The 21289-nt window shown below is 36.4% G+C and overlaps 1 protein-coding gene across 14 annotated transcripts in view; it reads right to left on the reverse strand.

Annotated features, from left to right (window-relative positions):
* The window catches only part of PPFIA2 (PTPRF interacting protein alpha 2), a 356002-nt gene that overhangs the window by 155212 nt on the left and 179501 nt on the right, over positions 1–21289 (reverse strand). For 9 of the 14 annotated variants that reach the window (XM_080393253.1, XM_080393250.1, XM_080393245.1 and 6 more), the window contains one exon: positions 11577–11639. The exons of the other annotated variants lie outside the window; for them this stretch is intronic. In XM_080393253.1, coding sequence (XP_080249379.1) covers positions 11577–11639 — 63 coding nt within the window. The remainder of the gene's footprint in view (positions 1–11576; positions 11640–21289) is intronic. 14 annotated transcript variants of the gene reach the window in all.

Raw genomic sequence — 21289 nt, forward strand, 5'->3', positions numbered from 1 at the left:
TCTGTTGCACCTTCCCTCCCCCCTCAGTCTCTAGACCTGAGACATCTTTCGTATAAAACTTGATACATTTCCAGGAACAGTTTTCTTTCCAGTGATCTGCTTTTTTCAGGTGGGAGACCTGTGGCACTGTAAACTTCCTCCTCCACTCCTCACCTGTCTCAGTTCATGTCCCTCCTCCACAGCCACTAGCCCCAACTCCATGTTTAATGATTCATCATTATTTTCCCCCTTACAGTTCTTGGCTATCCTTTTTAATCTAAGCATTATTTTCTTCTAGTCCAGGATTTTTCCCCTTTCCCTGGGACAGCTTCCTCCTTTGCCTCCGCCTGGTGACAGCAACGCTGCCACAGCAGCGAAGACAGAAAGGCTCCCAGATTGGTTAAGCAAAAGCTGTACACCAAAAGCAAGACAGACCAGGAGACCCCAGTGCCAAAAGTAGGTTTCAGCATCAATCAACATTAACTATTAGCAGTGCTGAAGTCCTAGCTCTGTTCTGATTATTTAATCCACAAAATGTCTTTGGTTTACAGTCTACAGTGATTTTTATTTTCATTCTGTGAGTAGCTTTAAACACTCATCATAGAGGCAAAGGTTGGCTTGAGTGGGGTTTCCTGAACATATATAGGGCTCACATTGCCCTCAAAACTCACATGTTATTCTCAAACTCCCCTAGTGCTGTTATAGCTAGCAACCACAATAGCAGCAGCTACTGACATTTTAAATGACAAATTTCACGTTATGGGATTTAGATTGAAGAAACGCTGGTTTAACCCACTAAAGCAACTAATTTTTCTCATTATCTGTGTCACACAGAAACCATTCTACCATCTTTTGAGGAATTAAGATGGGTTTACATAGATTATAGCTGCATTTTTAGAAACAATTTCTAAATGGTTTTAGAAACTGATTCCATTTTAAAGCAAATTTGCCTGGCAACATATTCAGCCTATGCTGGGGAAAAGATACTCTTTCCAGTTGTGGGGCTGGATGTGCCTCAAGCATATCCCCATGTAAATCAGAGTGGTTTAGGTCTGCAATCATTGCTGCTGGGGAGAGCAACACCCCTACAGGCAGGGCAGGCAGGAACAGCTGCAGGCTCTGATCACAGCCATGAGCATCGAACAAGGACCACAGGAAGGACATAATCACCCATCAGACACCTGAAGTGCAATTTCAACTTAACCCTTGTGTTAACAGACTTTACAAGAGAAATGCATGATTTGCCCCTGTGAAGGTTCAGGACCAGGACAACAGTGCTGAACTGTTGAACACCAATATTAAAAGTAAGTAGCATGAACATGACTAATACTGATGCTCTGTGAACTAGTTATTTACTGTCATTTTGTGGCCGTGCATTTACACTTTTGTTATCCAGCTTAGGCACGGATTTTAATAAAAACTAAAGATTTCAACATAGATTAAAAAAAAAGGGGGTGTGTGTTTAAACTTTGGCTAAACACATATTAGAATATGACTGTTCATCCTTTATATATATATATTTAATTTCAACATTAACATTTGTTAGAAGATTCAATCAAAACCTTCATTATCATATTTTGTAAAAAAATAGCATGTCCATGACTTTATGTAAGCTTAAATCTTCATCATTATTAAGATTTTGAATAACTGTTTTGAGACTTAGTATAATTCAAACAATCTCAACCTATTGGACACTAGTTCTAAAAGCATATTTTTTATATTTTAGCATTCTATAATATTATAATGAAAAAACAACTGATTGCTATTTAAAGTTACATTCTTTGCCATCAATTATTTCAATACAATAGGAAGGAAAAAACCCCACCACCTATAAGTTGCTTATGTTGTTAATTAAAACCCCAAGAAAATAAGATCTTTCAAGTTTTCATTGTTGCAGCACTCTCCAAACTATCAAGCTGCAGCAAGGTCTTTTACCATCTCATACCAGCATACTCTTTGTGTAGTCACTCTACTGCCTTCTCACCTCATCCAGGGCACGTGTTCTCTCTCCTCTTGCTTCTTCCTCAGCTGCTCTCTCTCTTCATTGGCTCTCAACCCCTTAACAGAACCAGCCACAGCTGCACCTTATCTACACCGGCCAGCCCGCCGCCCCTGAAGCCAGCCCACAGCTGTGTATTATCAATGCTAATTAGCCCAGCTTCATTCCACTACAATTACTTAGCTTAATGGAAGGATTCCTCAAGATCTGAACATAAAAATAAACTAAACCTGAGGTGATTTCTTTTTCGCAGGTCCTTGTCCTAACTCTTCAGGACCAGGACACTCACGTTGCTGTCTTAAGCCCCTGCTCGCTCACTTACCCAGAGTAGAACCTAACTTGCTACAAGTTTCCAAATCTGCAGTGCAGAGAAAGTGCAGAACAGGAAATGTCAACCCATTTTCAGACACACTGGGAATGACATAACCTGCTATTTGGGGAGATTTCATCTTTTAGGAGACTGAAAAGTATTGTAAATGTTGAATAACGTCCTTTTCATAATAATAGGCTATTTAAACTGCCAAGAGTCAGTCGACATCTTTAGTAGCTATAAAAATTTAGATGTAACTGAAGCAAGAAAGAAGAGCACTACATAAGTAAGTCTGTGATTTGATGTACTGATCGAGTTACAAGTAATTGGAGTTAATTCTTTTTTACTAAAATGAGAGCTGAAGATGTTTAGTCAGATACTTCCATTTAATTGAAATATCAGCATATAAACAGTATTTAACACAAACAAACAAGTTTATGACTAAGAAACTGCTAGATACCCCAAGTAATCTAGATACTAGTCTCAGAGGACAGTCAGTGGCCATTTCATCACAAACTTTCATTGATCATAGTGAGTAGCAACTGTCCATGCCTTGAATAGATTAAAAATTAGTTTAAATTGTAATTTATACTAATTAATTGTAATTAATAAAATCACAATACTTGACAGCCACGTGGCAAAGACAGATAAATAAAAATTTTAAAAGTTTTTCTAAATCCATTTAGGCTCTTATTTGCCAAGTACACTAGTCACCTTTCGAGGACAGTTTCTCCCAGTGTTTCATTGATGGGGGGACAGTTTTGACCTTTGCTGGCTTTGTGTTTGGTGTTTTTTTTTGTAAGGACCAGTAAGAATAGTGGGATGTATACTTTGTTTTGATACATGATGGTGTCGAAGGGAATACAGCTCCTTGAAACTGAATAAGATAGAGTTATTAGAAGGGTAGGATGACTGAGCCGGCTAATGGCTGCAGCAAAGAGTCAAGCTCTCTTTCTAGCTCTCTTAAATGTGTTCAGAAAAGTGTCAGGCAAGTAACATTTAGAGCAGAGCAGGAGGGTACAGCAAAGGGATGGATGGTGTTCTTTAGTTCTTGCAAAGGAATCTGCCAATTGGCCTTTGCCAAATGAGTTATTTCTCAGTCACTAACAGCTTGTGGCTCTTCTATATCTCTGTTTCTAAGACAAATATAAATTCCAGAAGAGTAGTAAATGAAAGTATCTAGGAGCATCACTATTATCTAGAAATTTTTTTCCTATGAATTAAATCTCTGTCATGGAACGATGCCCTTCCATCTATTTTCTGCTAATAGGACTAAGAATTTTGTCACTAGTAATACAGAGGCAAAATGTTACCAAACTAATAAAAATCTGCTCTTCTCCCCAGAGGACATCTTTATATGCATAGATTTCCTTTAAAAGTCAGACAAAGCATAGTTCTTTCCAAATCTAGATCTCCCTTCTGTGTCTTGAAATCCTCCTCACTTAAGATGCATCTCAGAAGCAGTGGAGGAAATAAAAAAAATAAAAAAGGCGTGGGGTGGGGGTGGGAAGAGAGAAAACCAGTGAGGAAGTCTAGAAGAAAACAGAAAACCCTAGGTAAGTTTTTCTGTCTTTTTCAGCTCCTTTCTTAAAAGCTCATGGAAGCTGGTTTGAAATGTAGCCTCTGGTTTTTGGGGGTTTTTTTGCTCTTGCAGATGGCGGCTCTCAGAGGAGTCTGGAAGCTGGAGATTCCCATCTCAGTTACTGGATGGATGTGGGCAGCGCTCACACGGTGTGTAGACTTGTGTGAGGCATGCTCAGAGCATGGCTACACACGTGTCCTGGGCGCAGGCGCCGGGCTGTGGCAGGGGGCTGCAGGGGGCTGCAGGGACCCTCAGGGATCCCCTGAGGTGCGGCTGGGGCTGCCCTGTGCTGGACACAGCCGGTTCCCACTGGATCCAGCCGTGGGGGTGGCCGCTCTGGGAAAGTGTGTTAAAGATGGGGCAAAACAATTCCATGTGTGCAAAGAGGAGGGAAAGAAAAAGGGAGTGAGAAACTACAGTGTGGGCATCAAAGTCTGAGAAGGAAGAGGAGGAGAAGATGCTCCAGGCAGTGGAACAGATATCCATACTGCAGCCCATGGAGGACCCCATGCCGTGCAGAGGAAAGTGTGAAGAAGAAGGAGCAGTGGAGAGGAGATATTGACTGACGCCAACACCCATCCCCCACACCCACTTGCCACTCGGGGTGGGGAGGATGGAGGGGCTGGGAAGGCAGGGGTGAAATTGGGCCTGGGAAAAAGTGGGGGTGTGTGTGGAAGGTGTTATTTTAATTTTTGTCTTTGTTTCTCGCCATCCAAATTTATTCTAAATGGCAACAAATTAAACTGATTTTCCCCAAGTCAAGTCTGTTTTGTCCATGTGGTAACTGGTATGGTTAACCAATCTTTATCTCTACCTATAAACTTTCTCATCCTATTTTCTCCCCCTGTCTGGTTGAGGGAGGGGAGCGAGAAAACAGCAAGGTGGGCACCTGGCTGCTGGCAAAGGTCAGCCTGTAATGACAACTCAGCCCCTCAGTGGGCCGCAGAGACAGGAATGCCCAGCTAAGGGTCCTGGGTATTGTGCTCCAGCAGATCTGCTCAGTAAAGCTGTCTGGTAACATCTAGTTTCTGTGAACCCACCCAGGCAATATTTTCTTTCATATAATACTCTTTGCAATGATATCGAGTACTGATTATAAAGCTGCTTCCCAGGATGCAACAGATAAGCATCTATATATTGACACGCTGTAGTTGAAAACAGAGCTAACCGTGTGGTACTGTGTCCGTTCCCAGTGCATACACGAAAATTAAAATCAAAAGAGTGTGGACAAATCCCTTGCTAACGCATCTACAACTCCTAATTCCTGATTCTGATTTTGCAATTTTCAGTCTCTCAGATGAGTAGAATCAATGCATTGGGCCTGTGTCAGTCCAAAATGTTGTAAAGTTTTGGAGTGCTTTCAAAGCTATGCTGGGACACTGATGCTGTGCATAATACAGCATCACCATGAGTATGGAGCCACATAGTTGAGGAGCAGGGCACTATGCTGTTGCTAAGACATGAATTTGCCAGTGATGCATCTTCCTGGTTGCAGTGCATTGCTGCTATCACTTTCTAGCTTACAATTTAACACACTCTGCACAGCTGGCCAGGCAGCAGATCTGCCAGCTAATTGCCTGTCACAAGGTCTGGAGCAGAGGCAGAAACATTGAGCTGCACAGGGAAACAGAAGATGAGGGCCAAAAGATTAGTGTCATGCTCAAAATATAAGGCTGCACAGTCACTGGCAGTGAGAACAAACTGAAATTGCTTTTCTGTTTGCAACTGTTAATGAAGTAACTCCTGAAGACTTTAAACTATGTAGTTTGGGTAAAAGCTTGAAAAAAAAGAAACCTCCTTACAGGTGTTTTTTTTCCCTCCATGGATAAAAACTAAGACCTCTATGTGCCAAGAGTGTCTTGACACTTGAAAGTACCAGGTGATCACATGAAATGGGTTTGTAGCTTCAGGGGGTAGGCCACCACTTGGTAAACCACTGAATCATCTGATCATCAAAAACGAGCTGAAGGAGTTGAGCTGAAAGCTCAGGGGGCTTTCATAGCAACCTGAGAAAGTTTGGAGGCTTGTAATTATGTTTTGGCTTCTGACTTTTTGTTCCTATGTGTAGTAGTTCTGGAGTATTTTTACTTTCTAATTTCAGAAATGTTCCCAGGATAGAAAATATTATTTCTGCTTCAGCTTACCTAAGAATATAGGCATTTGGCTTAAACTTAACAAAAAAACCAGGCTCAGTTTATTCACGTGAATAAACTTATTCACGTGAATAAACTTATGAAAAGAAGCAGGTTTTAATCTTGGATAGAAAAATAAGAAGTATCCAGAAAGCATAGGAATTATAGTTTCATTACCATTTGGGAGAAAAAGAAATACACTGATATTTTAAGGTATCTATACATTAACAAAGCTTTCTGTCTTTCTCCCCCAGTTAATGTAACCCTCCCCAACCACCTTTTGAAATATTTTAAAGAATTAAGATTGTTGCTGAATGAAAACCAGCAGTTTTATAAGATGCTTCTAACAGCCAAATTTTATAAAATATAAGCAAACTGCTTTTTTCCTACAGAACTACTGTAGAAAATGTCTCTCTATATATGCTCTATATCTTGTCTAAAGTCATAAAATAATGAAAAAATATGTGAAAAATTTACACACATTAAGCTATGTAAGTAATAAAATATCTAACTAAACACAACAGCCTGATTCACATATGCTGGAATTAAAAAAGCCGTGTATTTTCAAAGTAATTACTCTAAAATTTGTAAGTAGCTCTATGAAGAATTCCTGAAGGTATGTTTCCCTTTATACAGAACAAATGTGACTTTTCCATGAAGAAGTAGTGCAATAGCAAAATTCATTGGTTTTGCACTTAACAAATAATTAGTTTTCTCTGCAGTTATATGCAGTAAAGTGTTTTCATTTGTTATATGGAGCAATTTCATTTTAGAAATCATTGACTTAAGTTCTGCTGTTTCGAATGAAGAAAACAGCATGTTTAATACCTGCCACCACTTTCTTCTGTGTTTTGCTGTTCACATTTTTAAAGTGGACCTCAAAGAGCAATAAAGAAAAAGGAGTGTTAATACTAAGCTCAAGGTCATGCACCTGGATCTGCATACAAAGTGTCCTGTCTGTTCTGACCATTAGTTTGCAGTGTTTCCAGCCATCAAGTAATGGCATTGAGATATCAAAGTATGATAGACTGTTCTGTCTAAATTACTCTACATCCATCAGTAATTTCTGTCCAGGCACATTAGAACACATGTAAGAGTACATCTGCAGACATTAATTCTTATCAAGAAACAGTGTTTGCAAAGTATATAGCAATTGTATTGGTTGTGTAAAGACTAATCTATAAAAATAATACACACATACATATATATATACACACACATACACACACAGTGTCAAGATTTGAGATACCGTACATGATAAGACAGCAAACCTAGCAGTTAAGTGGCTTTTATTATCCCACTAAACAATATATAAGAGAAGGGAATAAACTGAAATAGGGTATTACTATTGCTTATAATCTCAGTTTCTTCACTCAGCTTCTCTCATGTAAACAATTTATAATAATGAAAGATAGAAAACAGAAAGTTTGTGTGGGAGTAAAGGTAAATTGAAGCCTATAATGAAGACTGTGGAGGTGTAAACTTCACAGAGCAACAGCATGCAAATTAGATTTTTTCGTTTGTGGGAAACTGCCCACAAAATTGTACCTTGAAAATCATTATAATATCTGAGTTCTCAATTTTGAATATATTGCAGTTTCTTCTTGAGTTTCAGTTATATTGCAGGTTTTGCAGTGTATTTCTACTAAGCAAAATTATACACTATACACCCTTAATATTTAAAAACATGCTTACATTTTTTATTAATAACATTAAGAAACATTACTTAGGCTTAATAAAGACTTCTAAAATATTTTAACATATGTCCCACAAACAATGTATGTTTTCTGTACAGTTTTAGCATCTCAAACTCTGCTTCTAGATGACCTTCCAGAAACGTATGTTAAGTCTGAGATTAAGAGCCAGAAAACTCAGATCAAATGTATTGTGCCTTTTTTTGGCTAAACAACTGAGTTTTAGAATTCATTACAACTGTATAATTAATACCATGTAATTAAAATGCTGAACCAGCGCAATATATACTACCCAAAATTTTTATGCCTTTGAGAATCCTCTATAGCTATCCCTTTTAAAAAAGGCAGAAATACAAAGTTGAGAAATTAACAGTAATTACAAGAAACCAGAAAACATTTCAGAATAATGTAGCCCAATAATTGAAAAGTTACCATGCATTCAAACAGTTTCAGCTGTAGATTTGACAGCCTTAATGGCAGTTATTAAAACTCTGGTTCACACAGGTAACCGTGGGTTTGGAATGCAATGGAATAAAATAAATGGTTTAATTAATTTTCTTTCTCATATATTACAAAGTGCATTAAGTTTTTACTTTAGCAATTTTTTTTCTAATTAGCATGAGAACAATCAGTCATAATATAAAAGTGTACTTATGAAAAAGCCTAAGGAGATGGGTTTTATTCAGTAATGAATAGCTATATAAACAGTTTCCAGTCATCAGGAAACTAGAGGATTTAGGAATGAATAAAACACTTTCCAATTATTAATCAAGTTTTAGATGACTTTTCAGTTACAGTATTTCTCTGAACTGAAGCTGGATCTGCTTTTGCAATTGTTACAGTGCCCCAAGAAGATCTTGTGCCAGGAGAAGTACTTGTAAAGCAGAACTACCTTCCCTTCCTGTTGTCCCCACAAGATGCTGGTGAAAGGGTGACACTGCTCTTGCTGAAGACTTTGTGCATTTGGATGACATGTAGGTGTTGGCAGGGATTATATTCTGTCTCTGAAAAGGATTCTTCCATATCAAACAGGATTTCTAGTCATTATTAATTATAAATTAAAAAATCGAATAAAACCAGAAAGTAATTTGAGGAATTCAAATACAAAACCCCCACCTACATAAGATAAACTTCCACTGAGAATTAATTGGATTTCCTGAAACGGATTGAATGCTGTGTCTCCTTGTTAGAAGTATTCAGATTTAAGAATTTTGGTTGTTTGCACCTATTTATAAAGTAAGAATTTAAAATTAGGCCTCGTGACCACTTCACAATGACTTTGGGTGTAAATAAATAATAATGGCAAGAGCTTGTTTCACCGTTGTGACTGAATGGTGCTATTTTTCACTGGGGAGGAAATAAACAGTAGTTTTAAACATGAAAGTCTTTATTTTTAGTTTTTTTATACTGAAAGTGAAATCTACAATGGGAACTAATTTTTTATTAAAGACTATTTAATAATAACTTTTAGTTCACGGAGAGATTTCAGAGACAAATATTAAAACCTAGTCTTTCAACTGAATTCCAAGAAGTTTCACTGTTATCTACACATTGTCTACACTGTTATAGAAACAGGTTTTTTTCTCTACACTGTTATAGAAACATTTTTTTTCCAGAGTTTCAGCTTTAGGAATGGTCTTTAATGTCTAGGCTAAGCTGTTCACCTAACCTACTGCTTAAGTAAAAAGACCCCTCAATGACAATCCATCCAAGCTGTCTTAAGGGGGGATGATTCTTCACATGGTATATACCTTGTTTTCTTGATTGAAAGCAATTGCATCATAACTCAATTGACTACCAAGTTTTTAGGAGTATACAGTCTTGTGAGGTAATATTTGTCCTAAACACAATCTTAAATTGGGAAACCAGGGTTTGTATTCATTTTAACCACCTACAAACAAGGTACCTAAGCCAATATGGCCTTTTAGGTTCTCTTTTTAGTCAACAGAAAAAGACTGATACTGTCAGAGACCCAACAGGTGAGACTGACTAGCCTCTACTGTCTCTACAGCAGAAACAACATTAAATTCAGCACTAAACTTTAGACAGGAAAATCAGGAGATTGAGTTAGAAAAGCATTTAATGAATTCTAAACTTTATCCTTTTTCTTGTGGAGGTTGATATATTTCTTTGGGGGATAAAAAATCCCCACAGCAGTTCAAAGAGAAGGAACAAAATAAAAAATGGGGGATAACCAAGAACTGTAGTTTACAATGACAGCTCTTGTGATCTCTAAAGGTAAGAATAAGGATGTTTGTGTTCAATGGGTTAATGAATTGCTTACTGATCTTAATGGCAATGGATATACTCCAAAGATTAACAGATAACCTCAGAGTTTTTGATTTATTTCATTAAGAAATCATCTATTTAGAGCCTGTCTTAATTAAATTTTCAAAAACAGAAAACAAACTAAAAGAAACCAAACAATTTTGAAGTAATTGTTATTGTACAATATATATATATATTGTATATTTTTATACTGATATATGTACTGGTATATATATTTATATACCTCTATAACTAAAATTGAAACCCTGCATTTTTTCACGCTTGTCAATTCTGACATATTATTATCTTTCATATTACTATCTTCTGTCAAAAAATTGTACTATTTAAAGACTGTAATACTAAAATTGCCTTGGAGAAGTTAAAGGCATGTTACAAATCTGGAAGATATTGCAGATTAATCATACACTATGTATTAAGGAAGCTTTTTTTCCTCTGCATAGAAGCAAGTCTGAAACTGGAATTGAACTGATTCCATGAAGCTGTAATCATAGACAAGAATTTATAATATTGGTCCATTCAAGGAATGTATTCAGAAATCAACAATGATTCAGATAGTAAGATGCAGTATCTTCTAAGAATGCAGTGTAAAGAATTTTTCTACGTTCCCTTAAGTGCACAAACTTTCCAGAAAAAAGATTGTTTTAACATGTTGATTTTTTTTCCCAGATAGGAAGAACAAACTAACTTCTTACCAGCATAGTATTTTTTCTCTTAGCTATTAGATACTTTAACTATATTGTGCTTGTACTTTGATTATTTTTATATCATAAAAGAATTTAAGGTTATGGAAATGTTTATCCAGATTTACTTCTATCAGTTCCCCTATAAATATGATAATCTTTAGCTGAAAAATAAATTATTAAACATATTACATTATAAAAAATATCTTCTATATAATGCAGAACCATGGTCTTTTCTCAGTGCTACATCCCAAATTCTCATTAATTTTACCCTACTAATGCAGAAAGGTTCAATTTTAGCCCAATGACTTGCCATTATCTGAATAGTTCTAGCAAAAAAAGAAAAATGAACTATTATACTACAAGTGAATGATTTGAATCTTTTGTTAACAAATTATATTTCTTATTCTGCCTTTCATGAGCAATAGTAACTCCTCCTTTCTTCTATTTTAAGTCATGGGACATATTTGTTTAAGCAAGAAAAATGAAATTACCTTCCTTCCAAATTTAGTGTTACACATCTTTATATCAAAAGCCAATTTAGAACAAGGTTAAGTAGAAAAAATACAGCCTCTCATTGCTTTCCTCATTTTGCCTATTGTTGTTCTGCTGATTTCAACTGACAGGAGCATTGAGCTGGGTGGGAAGCAAGGTAAATGCAGAAGGAACAGTGAATATATTATCATTGTCTTTCTTCAGCTGCACCATCAAACCATATGGAAAAAAATGACAGTAATTCAGGATTTTGATAGGCTGAGACCTCACTTGTAGTACAATATTCATTGACCCTGAAACATATAATGTGAAGTAACCTCAAGATGCACAAGCTTGAGTGGGCAAAAAAATATCAAATTCACATAAGGAGGCTTTGCAATTAAATTACGCAAACATCCAAGATATTTTGAACATACATTAGGGCAGGATATGGTCCTTTGAATGTTATTCTCAATGCTCGTACCAGCAGCAACCGTCATCTGAAAAAGGGGGCAACAGAGATTCTCCTGAATGGAACAGAATTTTGCACAGTGCTACATTATATTTAAATTATACCATGCTAACAAGATGAATGTTATTATCATTCAAGCAAGCTGATCTAAGAGAACAAAAATGTGGCTCAACTGAAATTCACACAAAAAAATTGAAAGTATTGTTACATCTCCTGGCTCATGAGGTGCTGAGAACAACCAGATAGCAAGTCACCTCAGCATTCTGTACTGCATTTGCAGAAGCGAACTCTGAAGCACTGTCAAACAGTCAGATAACTATGGAGAAATAATCATAGTTCCATGGTTAACTTTAATCTGAGGTGTCTACATAAAGCAAGAAGTTTACTGTTTGTGAGGTCTGAAGAAAGTAGAATCTTCTCCCTCAAATTAAAACATCTTATGGAAAGACATTAAAAGAAGTAAACCTATTAAATTATTAGGTAGAATATATCTATGAAATTGATAAAATTTCCATGTTGTCTCATACTTCTCTGTTGTACCAAATATTCATGAGTGGCAAAATAGCAGGAAAGAAGCTATGTGCAGTTAAAAATCTGGAAGTGTCTTCAGCTGTCTGAAGAATATATTTTAGCATTTAATATTATTTTTCCTCCTTTTTCATGACTTCTTCATTTATTTTTGCAGAGCCCAACATATAACATTCTTCTTTAGAAAGACCCTGACTAGCAGGCAATCTGACCAGATGACATTTCTTCAGATTCAATATTTACTTCAGAGGAAATCAACAACAGAAATTTTCAAAAAGTTCTAGAAGTACTTTTTAAACCTCTGGTTCAATCTATCCTGACTGCCATTCAAAAAACCCAAACAGTTTTAGACTAAATGTCTAAACACTCTTTCTATTGCTGAGAGCATATGTAACAATACATTCAACGTTCATGCTAATTATAGTTGAGCTTCATCGTCTTTCAAAGTAAACATTGACCTAAGCTTTATTTTGTGACTATTTACCAACTCAGTTCAGTATACCTGGAATTCAGACCTGACAAAAAGACAGTATTTTTGGATTCAGGTATTTTTAATAGCACAATATAACATTTGGAAAATACAACACATTGTAAGATGTGTTTTATAATGACTACTATTATAATTTATGAGGAATTTAAGCCTGATTGTATATTAAGACTTACTTTTGCAGTAAACAAAAATGTGCACATTATTAATGTTTAATAACAGCCACAGGCATGTATCCATGTTCATCTATCTAGAAGCCAAATATTGCTGATGATCTTTACATTGTGATTTGTACCACTTTTTAAATATTTTAAAGTTTTAAACTTTCGATGTTTTAAAGGAGAATTATGCTATTAGTGGTAACAAAAAATGAATTTTAAACAAAACTCTCCATTACGCTGGCAAGTTCTTAACTTCTGTTAGATTTCCCTTCTTTAGATTAACACCCTTAAAGATTTGAAAACTTTTTTATTATTTTTTAAAGGAGGTTTCAATTCATACAAAGCAGCTACTTTTGAAAAGGTATTTCCATGCAAAGCAACTTCATGGTCAATTCATGCATCATAGATGGATCTTTAAGACCATCTTTAACAAATTCTGTTGCTCTAGAATTTTGCAAGAAAAACACAATCCATGTTATGTCAGCATGACACCGTTTTAAATAAACAATATCTCAGCACAAGGATACATACACATTATAAATTTTATCCATTCATTACATCATCTCACACATCTTTAATAACAGTTTTTTTATTAAATTTAATCTCAATGTTCATACATATAAAAATACTAAAAAAGGGTAGAAACAAATACAACTGGATAATATGTAAATAGTTTACACATTTTTTGCACATCTCAATTTATGTACATCTACTATATGATGTTTTTTGATAATTTTGCACTTTTGTGTGAAAAGGTAGATCTACTGTATACTTTTGACTGCTGCATCTGAGCTCTGTTAACTAATTCATCTTCACTGCCCATCCCTGCTAACAGCAATAATCCCTGAGTAACGTTAACCTAATTTTTCAAATTATCTTGTAAACAGTTTCCCCCCTCTTTCCTCTTGTAAAACTGTGATTAAAAGTTTATTGGTGAAAGGTATAAAATGAACAGTGTTCAATTCTAGCAGCTGGTAGGTTTGATCCAGTATTTTGACTCTTCAGGCCTACTATGAGAAACTTTATGTAATTGGTTGGTATTTCAATGCTGTAAGGCTATTTCCTTATAGAGATGGTAATTTCCTGTCCAACTGGACTCATAGTACCTAAAATGTCATGTAAAAGAAATGAAAGAAAAATATTCAATAAAAACTACAAAATTTGTGCAATAATTCTAAAATCGTTTGTCTTCAAACTATGCATATTAAGGTGAATACATCATATTGGCATGAAGATTTTACTGGTAAACCTTTGAGAGGCCAAATCCATGAATGAGTTATGCAGTGTAAGTAACGCAGCAATTCCCATCTCATGCACGTTGATAAAATATTTATTTCATTCAGGAATGCATCTAATATTATAGCATCTACTGAGTACTTTGTACTCTAGTAACTATAACCTTTTAGGATTAATATTCTTGAAACTTTCTAATACAGTTTGGTCCCTTTGAGAAAATGCATTAGCATTAAAATTTATCAGAGGAGGAAACAGGGTCAACAGGGAGAGATGTTCTGAAAATGAAGCTCTAGAATGTGCATGTATTCTTGCTTGGGATGTGCACTTTAGCTGCTATTTGTTATGCACAGGGACAAATTCTCAAGCTGTATCCTAAATGATGGACCCAGAAATGTTTCCAGGCTCCTTCTCCTCTCTCTTTTGGTTTTCCACATAGAAAAGTCTTGTGTGAAGCTGTAGCATGTCTGAAAACATTTTCAGAAAATGCATCACCTACCAAAAGCCCTCTAGGTATGTACACACCCAAGCTACACCTCCTGGAGTTTCCAAGCCCACATGAGACAATAATCACATTTAACGGCCCACATAGGCACCAAACTGGCCTGCATTTCACAGCTAGATGGAAATAGTGACAAAGGATACATGAGATTACAATTTCAAGCTTCTGTGGAAGCACTGAAGTCAAACAATGTTTTAGCTAAACCTGTAAATTAACTTATGAGAAACAGGTGAAAATTCATGAAGTCTAACTTTGATATTCCTGAGCTTACACCAAACTGGTTAGTTACACCGAGCTTTCAAGTGATCTTGCTGTACAGGTCACATGAAACACATTGTATTTTTCTAAATACCAACATCATTGTAATCCAAATTTAGCAAGCCCCCAGTCAAAGTTCTACTAGAGCAGGAACTCCTGTTCTCAGTTATGATGTGAGCAGTACAGCACTAATTTCAAGGTCATGTCTAAGATAAGGACATGGAATAAAAAAGAAAGTCGGGTTTCACAATTGGTGGTATCCAAAGCTGCTAGCAAATTCAAAGATATTCACCAAATAAATCTAATTTGTTGACAGACTGAAGAAACCAGCATAGAGTCTTCCCCAATTTTTTGACTTCTTTGAGGTAGGTGGAACTTAATTACTAGAAAAATAATGATAAACCTGCTCTCAGAAATAATAATAATAATAAAAAATCCCTCAGAGCAATATTTCCTGTTTCTTGACAAGAATTTTGTGGTTATAAGTCTGATATCACTCACCACAGTCCAAAATGCTATTTAGGTGTTTTAGTCTATTGAAAATTTTATTTACTCACATTAATTAGTGAAACTAGGCAATGTCAGAAAAGAACCATTTCTTCCCTTATGTATCATCTCTGTGAAGGAGCTAACTGAGGTCATGCTTAGCAAGCCATCTGAACAGTCATCAAGGTAAAAAACCCAAAAGGAATAGACCTGTTCCCTGTTTTCTAAAACCATTCTTGTAGAAAGTATTCTATTTGTTATTTTAGTAGATGGAGAAAAAAAAGATAAAACCACAAAGAACACTACCACTATGCATAGGTACAATATCTCAAAAAGTTTATATTTCATAGTGAAATTCACTGCCTGTTCTCTGCACTCAGTCTAAGAAAGTGGCTTCAGCTAAGCCTTTCCTAAGTGAAGCCTGTTGCACGTAATATCCCAAGCATCTCACATGATGACTTTAACAATCAGTACCTTCAACTCAAGCTGAAACCAGTTTAATCTATATTGTACCCATACATACACGTAGACAAAGGTACACTAATGCAGAATCCATTGTTTGTTTGGTTTTGGTTTTGTTTGTTTGGGTTTTTTAAGTGTGGGCTGGACTGGAAGTAATGCTACAAAACAAATAAGGACATCATGGCATATCATGGTACATTATACCACAGATACAGCAGATACATGTGATAGTATTTGTCGTTGATAGTATGAATCTATTACACTAATTTTGAGAAGTCATCATGTGAATTCACAGTAACAAAATATGTTCTTAGTTGCCATTCATATTTCCTGTTCTAAAGAGAAGTGTGATATCCATATGTTGGCAAAGATTACTTTAATAGTCTCAAAGGTGTATTTAAAATTCACATACTGCATACTGAATACCTGTCTGTAACAATTATCCCATCAATGCGTTCTCATTTATGGAAGACTATTTCAAAACTTTACTGGAAAGGACCCTGGGACACCTGATCTAGTTATAAAGTTAGCCATGCATGGACTAGATGACCTCCAGAGATGACTTCCAAACTAAATTATGCTATGATTCTGTTATTTTTCAATACTAAATGTTGTTTGGTGTTACAGCACATAGGGTTCTCATTATGCTTGATACGGTACCTGTAAATTGAGCAAGACAGAGAGCTTCTACAATAGGAGGGAACAAAGGATGAAGGATGTGAAAATTGGCCACCTTACCCAGTCTCTCCCTAACAATCCAGACAGAATTTTAACCCTGACAATAGTTCTAGTGACAGCTCTGCACTTGCCTGAAGTTGCAAGTAATGAAGCTCTTGGAGCTTCCTCTGGAAAAATTTAGTCTGTGACAACCAACAAGTGATTTCAGGTGTCAACTCATTGCCAACACCATTATGAACAAACGACATGTCATTCCTCTTCAGCCACCTCAGAGATCCACTGGCAGGCGTTAAGTCTTAAAACTGTCTGTAAAGGCTGGCTTAGAAACAACGCAGCAGTGAGGACAAGCCTTGCAATCCCAGTGAAGACCAAACTTGCCAGTCATATGCAGCATGCTTTCAGGTAGGGGTTGGCTGCAGCCTCTGGGGCACATTAGAAACCAACAGTCTGAGACTCACCAGGAAAGCTGAATGACACCAGGTAGCTCAGACTCACAGCCTACTTGCAAGTTTGATTTTTGGGTGGAAAAGAAGTTGGAAGAGAGATTGTGCCACACTTAGATCTGTTGAGGATGCTCCTTCAGTGTAACAGACACATAACTAGGGAGGACAAAAAATGTAAAGGATACATTTGAATCTGTCCTGACTATTCAAGTGGAAGACTTAACTGACTAAAGAACTCAGTATTTATTTTCAAAATGAGCCCCTCACATAAATGCATTAAAATTTTTCTCTTCTGGAAATTACATATTGGCATTGGTATCTCAAATTGAAAAAAGTAACTACAACTAATGTTTAAATCTTAGTAAAATACATTTCTGGGTATACAGCAAAACCAGATTTTGTCTCTAACACTGGGACTCAGCCTGTATGAAACTTGTATAGCATGCAAGTTCTCAGTAAATTCTGTAAAATCCCACTGCTGTTTGTTCCACAGAAATGCATAGCTATCCCTGAAAAAGAGTTTGACCTTTTAATATATCATTTAAATTAAACAAAAAATAATGTCACTGTGATTTCTTTTAACATTTGTACTGGAAGACAATGTTAGATATTTTCTTCAAAAAAATCCAACAGACCCATCAATGCTTTATGTTGCTCCATCTTACTATCAGCTGTCCATAGTATATCAGTCATCTTTGTGAGAGGCCTCTTATCCAAAGCTCTCCGCTGATTTTGTGCAGAAAGTGGTCTTTTATTGTTAAACCAAAGTATATATAATTCATTTTTCTTCCTCCATATAAAGAAATTATTTAATATATGATCCTTGTTCTTTAACTATACTTTCTTATTCACTTAACTATTCAGTTACCTATAATGATATTGTAAATATGGGCAGTAAATGAATGGTCCTAAATTACCAACTTAGTACTTTTAAGCTAACAGAGTTGAAAGTGCCTATATTCTGAATTTAAGCAAATCAAATGGAGTCTCATTTGCATGATCATAATTGGTGTGTCTGTGCATGTGTGTGTACATATAAATAATTTTGCATATATAAGATGCAATATATACAAAGAAGTATCTAAGGACATTTAGCCTGGAGTAGAGAAGGCTCCGGGGAGACCTTATTGCAGTCTTTCAATACTTAAAGGGGGCTTATAAGAAAGATGGGGAAAAAATTTTCAGCAGCGCCTGTAATGATACTACAAGGGGTAATGATTTTAAATTAAAAGAGGATAGATTCAGACTAGATATGAGGATGATTTTTTTTGCAATGAGGGTGGTGAAACACTGGAACAAGTTGCCCAGAAAGGTGATAGATGCCCCATTCCTGGAAACATTCACGGTCAGGCTGGACGGGGCTCTGAGCAACCTGGTCTATTTGAAGATGTCCCTGTTCATTTCAGAAGGGTTGGACTAGTTGACCATTAAAGGTCCCTTTAAGATTCTAATATTTGATATACATTGTACATAAACACACACACCTGTATCCATCCCCATGGATATATGTACAAAAACAACACATAAAATAACTACTATATGCTTGATGATGATAGCCTGCAGAAAAAAAGTAAAAAGAAGTAATAAAAACCACCCTCTACAACCATTTATATCACTGTGAGCTGTCTGGTGTGTACATTGACCTTCATACACTTCATGCATGGGAATATTCCCACTGACATATAGGGAACTTATCACTGCAGAGTTAAATCTACATGTAAAAATCTGCAAGATGTAGCCCTTAAAACCTAGGATGTAGAAAGACAGATATTGCAACCTGTATAGTAATCTTCACACAGTACTGTCACTGGATGATATTAGGTAAGGTATACATCATTAAGTGAGCATTTTAAAGATATAATAAGATTCATATTTATTTGCTTACCAGTTTCACAGTGACTGAACTGTCTAATTATTCTTCGATCAATAATTTTAAATGGTTTTTTTATGATGTGATTTTGTAGTTAAAATAAGCTCTTATATTTACACTATAAAATACTGATTTAAATATATTGGACTTAGAAGAAATTTATTATAGCAAATAAAGATTCAGAACAGTGATTAGAGAAGCAGAGTTTGAGTTCATATAGCCATTAAAATATCTCAAGATCATGCCTCTGTGTTGTACTGAGGCAAAGAAACAATTCAGGCCTATATTCCATCATTAAAATTTTAGTTAATAAAAAAAGTCTAGAAAGGAACCATCTGAATAGGTTCTTAGTCAAAACGAAAAAATATTTCCTTGCCTAATTGTCAGCATTCCTTTTGCATAAAGTCTTTTCAAACTACAAGATGCTTTTTATTACAAGTGTATAAAACAAAGGACATGCTCATTTAATATCACGTAAAAATATGAAAATATATGAACATGTTGCAATGTTATGCTAATTGGTTTTCAAACTAAGTCTGTGGAAATCATGTTGACTACTCTTTTGCTCTATCTAGTTAAGCATGAAGAGCTTGATATTTACTTTCCAGGTGCTGTTCCAAGTCATTGTATTGTATTAAGGCAAGGCAAGGCAAGGCAAGGCGGGGGGGGGGGGGGGGGGGGAAGAAAAAAGAAAGGAAGGAAGGAAAGGAAAGGGAAAAGGAAAGGGAGAGAGGAAGGAAGGAAGAAAGAAGGAAAGAGAGGTGAAGAGAATGAAAGAGCAAAAGAAAAGAAAAAATAAACTACCAACCAAATACACCTACAGTGTTTTCCTGCACTCCCTGAAATCCTGCTCCTCTAATCACCCAGCTGCAAGACTTGTTCCCAGCCTACAGTATTAATCTCTCTTGTCACTGAAGCCCAGGCTGTAGGGAAAGAAAATACTGCCTTTCACACATGCCTGCATACTGCTCTGAATAAAAGAAACATAGTTTAGGACAGTGTGTTAAAAATTATGTTATGTGCACATGGTCCTAGGAGATCAGACTTCTGACAGATCCAGGTTAGGCAGAGGTTGAATGCACCTGAGGAGCCTATATAGGTTTCAGAAACCTCATGGATCTTGTGGGAGACAGAAATCTCAAAAACATGACATAAATCACTGGGACTATCAGAGCTTTGTCAAAGGCAATATGAAGCCAAAATTCTGAAAACATGTTCAAAATACAGTGAATCATACTTGCACTAATTTGAAAATGTTGCTTTCTGTAGTTTCATTCTTACTGTATGACTGCAGCAGACAGCAAAGCCAAAAAGCATGCCTAAATAATTTTACACAACAGCATAAAACTTTGGTCACAAAAGTCAGGTGAAGCCTATTAAAAATCCGTTCCTGTTCTAATCCTCAGATTTCTATGTAGAGAAAAAAATAGGAGAGTGAATCATGCTTTTATTTTGTAGTAATGAATATTTCCCTCATTTCCCTAAATGCATGTGCCACTATGTCAAGTTTCCTGCAAACAGAGGGACAATCGGCTCTCTGATCTCCTGGAAGAAAGTCGAGGCAGAAGAAAAGCTGCCCTTGGTTGAGTGCAGAATGCAGCCACTTCTTGCACTCCTGGGAGATACTCGGCTCTGCCCGGGCTGTGGAGAACTCTGGGCCATGATCAGGCTGTATGAGTTTGAGCAAAAAAAAAGGAGCAAACATTATGACCCCCCCATCTACATTATGGAGGCCCAGAAGGGTATACCTCAATTCTCGATTAACATGGGCAAGGAGAAAGTAAAATGAGATTTGTATTTTGCTATTTCTGGCTTATGTATTCACTGAGGAATATACAAGTTAGAGTACTCTTCAAAGGCACTTAACATGTTTACTGTTTAACTGTTCATACATATACATTAAAAAAAAATGCGCTCTCTCTAACCAGTTGAACTATCCTCACCAAACCAAATCATCAGAACATAGACTGAACTATTTTGACCAACTGCAAACTGGTCCTTCAGAAACAGTCTTCAGGATAAGTCTGTCTGGAGATTTTAATCATAGCTAAACTTTGGTAACGGTTTATCCTTCAGATTGAAAAAAAGAGCCATAACAGTATAACAATACAACTTGTATTAGTTTAGTTTCCTGTCTGGGAACTTCCTACTGTATCCCATCTGCAAGTCATTGCCTGTTTTGTCACACGTGAGCTTGTTCCATCTATGCTACATTGGTTTACGAACCCCCAATATGCCAGACTTTAACTGTAAACCGGTGGTGACTCCTAGTAAGACTAAAAGAAGGCATATGAGTGTCATGGTTTTGACTTGGATAGAGATAATTTTCTTCATAGTAGCTATTATGGGGCTGTGTTTTGGATTTGTGTTAAAACCAGTATTGATAATTCAAGGGTGTTTTAGTTATTGCTGCGCAGTGGTTCACAGCGTCAGGGCCTTTTATGCTTCTCACACCACCTCACCAGCGAGAGGCTGGGGGTGCACAAGACAGTGGGAAAGAACACAGCTGGGACAGCTGACCCCCACTGACCAAAGGGATATGCTATGTTATATGATGCCATGCTCAGCGT

The sequence above is a fragment of the Falco punctatus genome, assembly GCF_963210335.1.
Source record: "Falco punctatus genome assembly, chromosome: 6".
NCBI lineage: Eukaryota > Metazoa > Chordata > Aves > Falconiformes > Falconidae > Falco > Falco punctatus.